Source organism: Botryllus schlosseri, chromosome 3, assembly GCF_051294905.1.
Source record: "Botryllus schlosseri isolate E-star chromosome 3, Bs_hap1, whole genome shotgun sequence".
In the NCBI taxonomy this organism is placed as follows: domain Eukaryota; kingdom Metazoa; phylum Chordata; class Ascidiacea; order Stolidobranchia; family Styelidae; genus Botryllus; species Botryllus schlosseri.
In genome coordinates, this window is record NC_137238.1 from 8,356,261 (window position 1) to 8,368,489 (window position 12,229).

General features: G+C 42.3%; 1 protein-coding gene and 1 long non-coding RNA gene across 4 annotated transcripts in view; one reads left to right on the plus strand and one right to left on the minus strand.

The window, feature by feature from the left end:
• LOC145434886 (uncharacterized) overlaps positions 1–12,229 on the plus strand; it is a 271,087-nt gene that overhangs the window by 40,420 nt on the left and 218,438 nt on the right. The window lies entirely within an intron of this gene.
• LOC145434863 (uncharacterized) overlaps positions 8,340–12,229 on the minus strand; it is a 149,736-nt gene continuing 145,846 nt past the window's right edge. The window contains exons 2-5 of one of the 2 annotated variants that reach the window (XM_080312108.1): positions 10,914–11,067; positions 10,688–10,841; positions 10,402–10,490; positions 8,340–9,796 (exon numbers count right to left, since the gene is read on the minus strand). In XM_080312108.1, coding sequence (XP_080168234.1) covers positions 9,684–9,796; positions 10,402–10,490; positions 10,688–10,841; positions 10,914–11,058 — 501 coding nt within the window. In that variant the 5' untranslated portion in view covers positions 11,059–11,067 and the 3' untranslated portion in view covers positions 8,340–9,683. Of the gene's footprint in view, positions 9,797–10,401; positions 10,491–10,687; positions 10,842–10,913; positions 11,377–12,229 lie in introns of those variants that run through there. The other variant, XM_080312107.1, reaches the window with a different exon arrangement.

Genomic DNA, 12,229 nt, shown 5'->3' on the forward strand with positions numbered 1-12,229 from the left:
CGGCTCACGTCTTATTATCGGACGCTCCTCCTCCTCGTCGTCACCGTCGACGGCAAAACGCATCAGTCTGCCTTGAATGAGGCATATTGCGGGGTGAGGTGTGGCTCCAGCAAGTCCGAAAGTTATTTGAAATAAGACTGATATATCTTAGGTTTTCGTTGAGCAACTCGCGGTGAGGTTTGAGTCCGTAATGACGTTTCAAGTTACTAGCTTTGTGAAACTTCGTTTCAGTGATGCAGTCGTCGTCGCTGCTAATTCTATGTTACTCTCCATTGTAATGGATACTCAGTCTCTCCGACTCTACGTAGAGTAAAAGACTATGCAATTTTACTTTACGCAGTCTCTTCGGTAATTTTATGTCAGTCTCGCCGGAGAGACTATCAGCTCTTGACCCAGTGCGGAGCATTCATATCTCAGAATCATGTATATATAGGCTACTTGTACCCATTGCTGTATTTATTGAAAGCAATATCTTCGATTCGTTCTTCACATGTAATATCTGTAGTCTTTTTGCCAATGCATTCCAGTGCCTGCAGTATGCATGTGCAGGCAATGTGAATAATCTTGAAGCTGCTATTACGAAATGATGGATAAAATCTACTGAAATTCTCCGGATTGAAACCTAGCATGTCAAAAGTCGGTGCACAATTAATTTGTGATTTTGGAGCCGAGCCCGAAAGAATGGACAACTGCATCAGATAAATCCCTAGCATTTATTCAGTATCTGAACAATGTTTGAACACTTGCGACCCCCAATAGACATGATTAAACAGTGAACACCACAGACCGGAAACAGCTGACCATCATGTATGAGGTCAGTTTCAGATCTCATGGCCAAAAACTTTACGGCCATATTGTTAGGCCTATATATACACTTTCAGTCCCAGTTCGCAGACTATTGGTAATAATGAATATTTTCAATAGTAGGCAATGTACATTGGAATAAACTTGATTTCATAAACTTGATTTCATTTCTATGTAACAAGTAAAAAAATACAGAATAAATAATATCACCCTGACAATGTCCTTTTTATCGGAGGCATAAAAGTAGAAATCTACAGTTTGCTGAGACGACTCCTTGTCAAAAAACGACGAGAAGGATTCTGCAAAGCCTACGAATAAAAAAACAGGGATCTTTATTCAGTATGCATAAGTACTGCCAACTGCCAAATAAGCACAAATCATAATTATTGCCGAGAAACTGGTTCCAGTATACGTGCCAAAATGGTAAGAGGTATAGGATCGCCAAATCATGATTGATTGGTCGTTCCGGAATGGATAGATGACTATTCCTGAAGACAAATTAGTGCAGACAGACTTGACACAAATTCTTGTGCCGAAATTGCAATAACTCACAAATAAGTAAGGTATAAATCACTGCGCTGATGCAAATAAACATGATATAGCCCATCAACAACAGTAACACACAATGACATGGTTCATTATTGGCGAGGTAAACATATCCAACAGGAACAGGAAAACAGAGCAATAGAAGAAACACTTTCTGAATATAATTTTGTCACATAAGTGAAAAAAGCATGTTTTACATCTGTATATTGAGATGGTATAGTTGATCCAGCCATATGGTTGTTGCTTGGTTACAAGATTAATATGTTACCTCGAACTCAACCTTAAGATTCCTTTTTTTAAACTGCCCCATCACCGATCATCGTGGCAATATAATCCTTCATGAGCGTTTGGTTGTACACTACAACGGTCACTCTCTCGAGACTTTGCGCGTCGGATACCGTAAAGCGATTCACAATTTGCGAATAATCTATGCACATTCGCTTTTTACCGGATTCTTGATTGGTTACGACCAATGGCTGAGCGCGCCATGGTGAACTACTTGGTCTTATAATTCCGTCTTTGGACAGCTTGTCAACTTCACATTCGATGAAGGCTGTATCTGCAGCGCTATAGCGCCTTGATGGCACGCACACTGGCTTGAAATCTGACGTAACGGACTTGAAGAGTTGTGGACATTTCGTGTTAGATGCTAGAACAGCACATGTTCTACGGTCCTGAGATGATATAACGAGTTCCGGGTCTTTGCCATTATACGTGAACACCACGCGTTTGTGCCGTTTCTGAAAGTCTTGACCAAGTATTTTATCGCAACAGAGATCTTTCATGACGCCCATCGTGACATTTTTGTAAACCTTCCCGTTTAACACCAACTCTACGATGCATTGACCAGAGATGGATTCTTTCAGAGACTTTGCCGCCATCGTTACGCAATCTGTATAGGGCAACACCCGCAATTTCATCGATTCAACTGTCCTTGGATTGATGTAGCTTAAGCCACTTCCAGGATCCACCAACGTTGACATTCGCTCGTCTTTTAGGAATGTATCTATGATTGCGTAACGCAAACATCTTGGTGCTTCTTGTATAGCGCAGGACGAGGACGAACTATGTTTCGTGGATACTGTTTTTCGAGTGGATGCATCCGCTACACTTTTGCAAACTTTCGAGTAGTGCCCCGTCATCCCACATTTGTAACAGGTGGATGAGCGTGCCGGACAATTTTTACGGGCATGTTGAATTTTGTCACCACAAAAATAACATTTCCACTCGCCACGATGCACAGCCGCTGCAGCGTTTTCACTTTCTTTGTCGGATGCTGCTTCGGATTGAACGGTAGCTATTGGAATCTCGGCACCGCCAGGAGACATGTACGAGGACGAATTCCTTTGTGCAATGTCCAAGGTCCGGGCCTTCCTAAAGGCACTGTCAATTGTCAATTCGGTTTCCTCCAACAACCGCTGCCGTATGGCATGCGAAAGAATGCCGTTGATGAAGGAGTCTCGAATAAATCCGTCTCGGTTTTCAGTTTTGGAGACTGCAAGAAAGTTACAATCCTTGCTTAATCTGCGTAGTTCTTGCAAATATTCATCCAAGCTTTGTCCGTGCTTTTGTTTCGTTGTCGCCAGCACATGACGTGCAAACACCTCGTTAGGTGCTTTGACAAATAGGTTGTCTAACGTTGCAATTGCGGTTTCATATGTCTCAGCTTCATCGATATACTCGAAAAGGACATACGATAAGAAGTTTGTAAGAATCTTGAGTTTTTCTATTCTGGCACTTCCTGTCTCGAAGGCCGCAAGATAATTCTCGAAAGTTCTTCGCCAATGCTTCCACTCTTTCTCTGACGTCGGGCTATTGGGTTCAATTTCCAATACCTTCGGTTTCAACGGCTTCAGTGCTTCAGACATTGTATCGTCAAGAACTTTAGTTCATTTAATTGTTGTGAGCACGAAACAATATTCGTAAGCAGTTTATTACTTCGGCTTAAATGAACTAATACCTTGACTACGATACTCGCAATACCAACAGTTAAGACAACAGCAACATAAATGAAGAACGGTTCTCAGTACGCGAAACAGGTAGACAGTCTGTAATCATTACAGTCCAGGCCAGTACATTACGACGAATGATCTTTAACACAGAAAGGTAATCACAACAAAACTGAAGTCGGTACCAATTTGACATCAAACATACAACACTAGTACCTGCGGAATATTTCTTAGGGTTCTCCAACGAAACTTTCTGTTTTGGTTAATTTGTGTCGAGAACAATTTAATGTTTTAAACTAGTGGTTCTCAACCTTTTTGACCTCGCGGCACACTTTGAAAATGAAAAATAGTTCGCGGCACACTAGCACAGTGGTTCTGAACTCTTTTGGCTTACGGCACAGGCAAACTACCGAAATGCGTATAACAGCAACCATAGTCTTACAGAGGTGGTCACTGACGAAGTACTTCTGCCTTTTCGGAGCACTCAAGTAGGTTTTCTCTGCTCGAGTTTTCTTTTATCTCTGCGGATATCTCACAAATACGGCTGCGAATGGTATCATTAGACATGGGAATCGTTTTCAATTCTTCCCAAGCATTTCTTTATAATTTTATTGTAGGACGGAAGAGGATTTTTCTATGCTTCCATGTCAGGGCCGTAACAGCACTTCGTCAGGCCCCCCCAAAAAACTTTGGTCTTGGGCCCCCCATAGGGTTATAGGCCAAACTTCTGGGGGCCTTGGCCCCCCAGACCCCCCTCTGGCGAGACCCTGTTCACCGCGATTTATCATATTGTTGGGAGTTGGTCTAGAGAGTCAGCTGTTGTCGCCTAAGCGCGCGAAGCGCGGAAAATTTCTAGAAGTCATGAATGAATCGGTCAGTATGATCGGGAATTGCATATATATTGTTATCAATTTTTATCTTCTGCTCACGTAATAAGATTTGCCGGTACAGCTGAGTGAGGTGTGTTGGAAAAGGTAAGACGGCTCAATATTAATTAAACATCTTCGGGCGTATACCCATTGGTAGGAACGAAACTGTACCTCGTCAGGCCCCCAAAACGTGGGTCTTAGGCTCCCATAGGGTGTAAAACGACCCCCCCATCACGTTGCTCGCGTTTGTCACGAAATCATCTGTACTGTATTGTGAGACAGCGCGAAGCGCAAAAATTTTCGATAATTTATGATAAATTCGGTCAATCCGATCGGCGATTGCATATATATTATGCTATCTATTTATTGTCCTCTCTACTCACGTAATTAGATTCACCGGTAGAGCCGAGTGAAGTGTCTTGAAAACGGGAGGGCCCGTAAATAATAATTAAACATCTCCGGCGGGCGGACCCGTTGATATGACTTCGTTACATGATGTTATTTCGTGACTTCCAGTCTGAGCGATTCTATATTTTTTGTCATAGCAAACGTGAGCTTTTAAACTAAGAGACGCACACGATTTCAAATTTGTATTTCTTCACTGGCATAAAATTTTTACCAGCGGGATGGTATTTGTCTTGCGAGTTTCAGAATGCAAAGACAGCAACATTCGGCGCCAGTCATTTTGGCGCCCATGGACAATTAAACCTATATGTATTTCGTATATATAACGAAGTCTTCGGTCAGCATAAGGGCATAGACCTTTTTGGCCAGGGTTTTCTCGCTGCCTATCGTTCTGGCACACTTCTTGGAGTCGCATGTTATATGGCCCAAAACGTGATTGTATGTCTTGGTAGGTCGTGGCGCGGTAATGTCCCAATACCCAATAAAACAGAAAAACGACTACTTGAATTCGCGCGCAGCGCGAAAAATTTTTGAAAAAATTGCATAAATTTTCAAAAAATACTCTATGATTTATGCTAATTCACGAAATAATTTTATGCCCCCTGCGAGCTCGGGCCCCCGCCAATTGGGGGGTTTGGGATGCGGCAGTTACGGTGCTGTTCCATGTGAGGTTTTGAATTATCAGCTATTACCGCTGTTACCACATACCTGGCCTGCTGAGATCTCGTTTAAACTTCAGGCTGAGCTTAATGTTATAAGATTGGCTTGATAATAGAGTCTGACCCTACCGCATTGCCGATGTAATTGCCCATCGCATCGGAGAGTCCAATCACTGATCGCCACTAACAAATACAGAGGCGTAGAGGTGTGTTATACATGGATGCCAAACGCATTTCCACGCAGATCGTGTCACCTGTGATGCTAGTATGTATATCTCAAAGGTATTACTGGCATCCACCCGCAGTTCAATTGCAATTCCAACAAACCGGAATAATAAACCTCAGCGGCGTGGAAATTTGTAACTGACATAATTATATTACATTTACCCCTTAATACTCGAATTTCGAGCATGCAACATAACGTTGCGCCCTGAGCCTACATTTTACCTACAGTGCTGGCACGCTACCTAACAATAGCCATGTGAATGGCTATGTTCGTAAATTCGAATTTGTAAACGTAAACATCACTTCCAAATGAGTTCATTTCTCGATGGTGAGGATGCCTTCCTATGTGTTGGAGGTTTATGTAGGCTCCTACTCGTCCTCCGATCTGCAAAAGCAAAAGCCTCCGGTTCTGTGGAGGGTACAATTACCTAATTTTAGTTATCACCGTCCTAAATGCTACTATGCGTGGCCAGACTAGCGTATATCACACTCATTGGCGGTGGAAGCCCCAGTTTGACTTATGGTAGTGTAGTAGCAAGTTACGAAGCGTCGCAGATTTATTAGATTCTCCGCCCCTACACGTTGCTGTGCTCGGAGCGTATTTACAATATAAAGCCTCAGTCACATTTGCGTAAAATCGTACGCGCGTACGAGTCTCACTCTCTCACTAAATTGGCCAAAACGAGAGATTACGTCATCGCTGAACGAAAAGTGAGAATAGATTTTAGCGCTGTTCCGCATGTTGTCGCTCTGGAGGCCAAAGCCACTTTCGCGCGAAAACTAAAGCAATCTATGTTCTCGGCGTTTGCGATCTGCACCTGATATAGAATTCTGTAGTGGAAAGCAACATTCGCTGAAAAGTATGAGTATTGTTCCGAGGCAGGGTGATTTGGCTGGGGTAAGCAGCCAAATGGACCTGCTGGCTTTGCTGTATTTGGCGTTGAAGAAGGATGAAAGAAGGAAAAAGAAACAGAAGAAAAGACGTGAATGCTGGGTTCACCCCATTCTTCAGAGAAGAGATCAGCTGGGAGAGTATAGGCTTACGCAGGAAATGAGATATGAAAGACCTGCTGACTTCTTTACATATTTTCGCATGACGCCCGAGAAGTTCGACGAGCTGCTGTCAATTGTTGGACCTCTCATTTCGAAGCAGACGACAGCGATGAGGAAACCGATTCCTCCAAATGAACGACTGGCAATCACTCTGAGGTAAATGACCCATCCACAAAAACATTATAATACACCTTGGTCAAATCAATTTTCAGTCGTGGTGAGCTGGCCCTGTACATTAGATCTGAATCGATTGCATTTTTCACTGTTCTAGGTTCCTGGCTACTGGCGATTCATTCCAAACAATCGCTTTCTCGTATCGGTGCGGCAAGTCAACAGTGGTCAACTTGATCAGGGAGACTTGTGTGGCTATCTGGCAGGCTTTAGCAGCGGAGTACATGCCAGAACCCAGACAAGGACAATGGATAGAGAGTGCATCACAATTCAGAGATAAGTGGAAGTTTCCTAATTGTATTGGCAGTATTGATCGCAAGCATGTGGTCCTTCAGAAACCTGCAAAGTCTGGGTCATTGTATTTTAATTATCAGAAGACTTTTAGTATCGTTCTGATGGCAGTTGTTGATGCTCAGAGGAGATTTATTGCTGTTGATATAGGTCAATATGGAAGGGTCAACGATAGTAAGTGCTTCAGCAACTCCAATTTCAGAAAACGTTTGTCCTCTGGCCAATTAGATCTGCCATCAGATGCTCCTTTGCCTGGGTGTGTAAGTCCAAGTCCTCATGTTTTTGTCGCAGATGAAGCATTCCCACTGCAGAGGCATATTATGCGACCTTTTCCAGGTACCTCATTGAATTGCCCAGAGCGGAGACATTTTAATTTCAGACTGTCGCGAGCAAGGAATGTTGTGGAAAATGCATTTGGCATTTTGTCCTCCCGGTTTAGAATGTTTCGCAGGCCGTTGGCAATCACTCCTGCAAATACTGACCATGTAGTCAAAGCATGTACTGGCCTGCATATGTATCTTTCAGGTGATCAACATCACCTTGAATTTGCGGCAGATGAAGGCGAGGGACCTCCAGAGCAACCCGGACCGCATTGGCAGTCTCTTACAAGAACGGGAAGACGTTACACGGAGGAGGCTAGGATTATTAGAAATTATTTTGTTGGGTATTTCAATAGCCAGCAGGGTGCTTACGCACCCAGGCATTGAGTTCATTTTTCCCTCCTTCTCTCCATGTATTATATATTTACACATTTTAACTATTATTCAGTATTAATTCCGTTTTCTTATATATATCCTCTCACATATTTATATTAGTATAATATATATTTATTATTTATATATATATATATATATATATATACATGCGATAGTACTGATTGATGTTATTTGAAATTTTACTCTCCAGTTGGACTAGGGATTACCATGGATTGTTTAAACTACATCAAGTCAAAGCGATGAGTTGAAAAACAGTGTAGTCTTACTTAGCAATCTTGTCTAAACTGTTCTAGAAGTAGTTCTAAACCCATACTACTTGATTAGGCAGTTGGGCTTCTTTTCAGACCGCCTATGGTCACTGGTCATGTGTATTGTCATAACCATCTGTGCAGTTCTCTGGTCATTGCTGATAATATTTAAGTGCTTTGCCCATGATGATGATTGTCACTTGTCAGGAATGCTGAGGCTTAGATCTGGGAGTCTCATAGCCAGGGATGCGACTACATATTCTGAGGCAACATGTTATTGTTGAAGTTTCACTACAGTACATCTTCATAATAAATCATTGAGATTGTGGAAATCTTGTCAACTCTCTTTTCATGTGGCTATGACTTAGAATGCTAGCGGAGGTATAGAAAGACAAAGAACAAGAATTGTTGCCATTCATTTATTAATGCAATTGTCGGATACCCAATATGTGCAAGTGCAAACCGGGGCACAACTGGTTGTAGGAGTTGGTGTTTCTGAGAAACACCGGGGGGTGTTTCTGAGAAACACCGGGGAGACCAAAGTTTAAACCCGGTTAAAATGAAAGATCTCCCAGCCATTATTATGACCATTTCCCAACATCCAGACAATTGCTTCTTGCTGCCGCATCCATCGCTTGTACCTAAAAGATAACGTAGTAAAACACACAATGGCGACAAGAGTATCCACTCTAGTCTTGGCAGAAAATGCTACATAACTTATGGCCTTTAGTCTCAACTGTTCTAGCCCCGACATCATTTGTTCTCAAACTTTCTTAGACATGGCCACCTTCATCATTTCGCGCCCCCTTACTGTGATATCACAATTATTGAAGAGCAGTTTGATAAACACTGTATACTACATACCGCTCTGGTCGTTCTGATACTTAATATATATCCTACTTCAATAGAAGTTGGAAAATCACCTTCTACTGAATGCATACCAGTCTGCGCTTGAAATTACATGACCGGGATCCGATATACTGACTGGGCTTTCTGACACATATTTTTACTGCTCGTCATCTACTACTTTCATTCTTAATGTTGTGGAATTTATTAACAATATAATCGACTGATTTCCATGAAGAACTATCCTAATCAATACTTACCTGCATACTTACATGTTAGGTTCACTATTGCAACATGAAGCATCTGTACGCTTGGTAGATGTTGGTCAGTAGCAGAAGCTACCCACCGCAAATGCTATAAAATATTTCAAGTCACAAACTACTTGTTTTTCAAAAAGTTACTTTCACATCGATTACCTGCAGAAACTATGTTAGCCATCAATCAAATATAAGCAGTTTTGACACGTCTTTGTAATTACTGCTTCTACTTGAATAACAGCGCAATTCAAACCACTTCTGACCACAGTACAAATCAGCCCGTTCAATTTAGTTACGTAGTAATCCAAAATATGCTGCTACACTGCTTTTCGTGCCACTGAGGGGAACAAATACCAATGGTACCAATGAATTCACGGTACAGATACCAATGCTGCATTGCTGCAATAGAAAATCATGTGAAAGCATTTGGGTTGATGGTGGGGAAATTCCTCTTCCTTTGGACGGCTTCGGCAGCAGTGTTGATGAGCAGGATCCGTACTTCATTCAGATATTGGTCATCGTCATCGCCAAGCTTGTCCAGCTCCCTTGCAAGCACCACCCCAACCGCATCGTTAGCACTTTGTCCTGCAAATATCGACATGTGCTACATCATTAAATCCTGGCGCGTCCTTAACATCGGTAGGTTACACACGTTGGTGACCCTCAATGACTTTCAGTACTGCCTGAATGTCACTGTCCGCCTCTTCCTCCTCTGCCACAGCTCTCCTTTTCCGCTTCGGTCTTCTTGCTGGAGTTGCTACAAGACGATAAAATACATAAATTTTCAGATCCGCAAACTACCTGTACTGTGTAATAATAATAATTATAGACCGATATTGTACAGTTTAGCCAGTATATTTATGAGTATATCATCATCATCATCATTGGTTTATTAGCAATTTTATCAGTTCAATACACCACAAAAAATGCGATACAATGAATAGACAGGAAGATGTCGAAGCGACTTGGATTTGTCAATGGAATCGGACACCCACCTTGGCCTAGGCGTAGTAAAAAAGGAGGCATGCACACTGAATGAAAGTAAAGAATACAGTATAGAAAAAGAAAGCGACAAGAAATAGGGCGGCATGTCATGGGAAGCGAGATCGATAGGTCAGTCGTGGTCCGGTAATATTGAGGATGGGCTGTATTTATTTAGTAGTAATTGCTTGTATTTCGACTTGAATTTGGACATCCTCGTCGACTGTCGGATGGCCGATGAGTGACTGACTCAACTCAAGTCACGTTCGAAAATCGATCGACTTGATTCGAGTCAAAATGTGCAATGACTCGAGGTGACTTGTGGCTCGAAGGCAGTGACTTGATCCCAACACTGCTGTTTACTATTAGAAGTATACTTACATGTTGATGGTTCGTCGGCCGCTACGGAAGTCGATGGACCCTCTGTGACGGATACTTCCAAAGAACAGTCCGCCATGTTGCTGGATGTACTGTAAATACAGTTTGATATTCAACACATTTATCATTGCAAAAGAATACCAGAAATGGTGACATATAAAAATTCCCACCATAAAAACCACACCACAAACTCTCTGAATAAACTACAAATATAGATCAACTTCATCTGCTAATCCTCCGTAAATCTCGACTAATCAAATCTCTTTCAAAGTCTCATATCATTACAGACCTGCGAATTGCAAGGTATGGATCCAAAAAAGTCAGGAGCAAACCGAAGGCCCACTTTTTTTGTAAAGCATCTGCCCCTGCTCCCGATGGAATACTTTTCTTCGTCCTGACATAACGGTCACGAAGCGTCTTCCACCTTGTTTTCGCCACCAACTCTGCAATCCGGGCGTCCACGTTACAAGCAATATATCTATCTATGCACCACACGAAAAACACTCATCTCATACCTGATACATCTAATAAAGCCGCTATCTCCCTCCACGCCGTACCCGATTTGGTCCTGAGGTGATGATCATTAAGTGAGACAGTATACAGCAATGGTCTCAGTCTCACCTCCTCAACGAGCCTCTCATTTAAATCAAAACTATCCATATTACTCGTCTGCATAAATAGGATACTTTGACAGTATAACCATAGATTGGTTAGTTATCTATAGTACAACGATACATGGCTTCTCAACTCATAAACGTAAACAGCTGAAACACCGGTATTCCTAAAACAAACCTGCCAGTGCCAGGCGCAGATGATCCCTTGCGAATCTGATTCATCACAAATGAACTCGATCGCAGTTCATTAGTTATTTTCCCGCGCAGCAACAGTATAAATACTATAAAATCGGCGACCCCTTGCGAGTATGAATTTCGTAAATGAGCTGAACGTCAAGCTTGTGACCGACCCCTTGCGAGTGTGAATTCTCACAAATGAGCTCGTCAAGTCAACAGTACGCGCGTACGAATCGCACTCCCCGCGTAAGGTCCGCGTAAGAAAACGAGAGAAAAGAGGCTCTTTACGCGCCGAGCAAACGAGAGAAGAGCAGAGAAAGGAAAGAAACTAAAGAAATGCTTTACGCGCCCTTTACGCCGTACGAATTTACGCAAATGTGACCGATGCTTTAAGCCCAGAGAAAGACCCAATTCTGACCTAATGGGGTTGTCAGACTGAGATACTAGATTGAGCTACTTTAACTACGGTCCCCTAGACATCCTTATATCTGTTCACTGCATCCGATTGTGCATCGCGTGTTTTGATCGGAAAATTCAATAGGAAAACCAACAATGACACACTCAAAATTTGGATTTTTGTTATACTTCGACATAGTTTACCACATTTGCTCGCGGCACACCTGAGCAGTCCAATTGGCACACTAGTGTGCCGCGGCACACCGGTTGAGAACCACTGTTTTAAACCAAGGTGGTTTCTTGTTGTTCCTGTAGATCACCTTCACAAGATACTCTGCTTTCGCAGGTTTCACATTTTGCCCGCTCACCCTTTCTTTGCTCTTAGAAAGTAGCCCCTAACTGGATTATCACTTTTGAAACGTTCAAATTCCATCTCTTGAATTCAGTCACTTCAAAATAGCTTGTAGTCAAAGCCTTTTAACTGACACTTCACAGACATTACCTTCTAATGAGAATGCAGTCTTGTTTTAATAGAATCATCCGTTATGCTTTTTGTATCGAAAGAATCATCCATTATGCTCCTTTCTATGAAACGAATCACCCATTATCAGGCAGTGTTATTTTTGGCATATGCCAAAACTGCC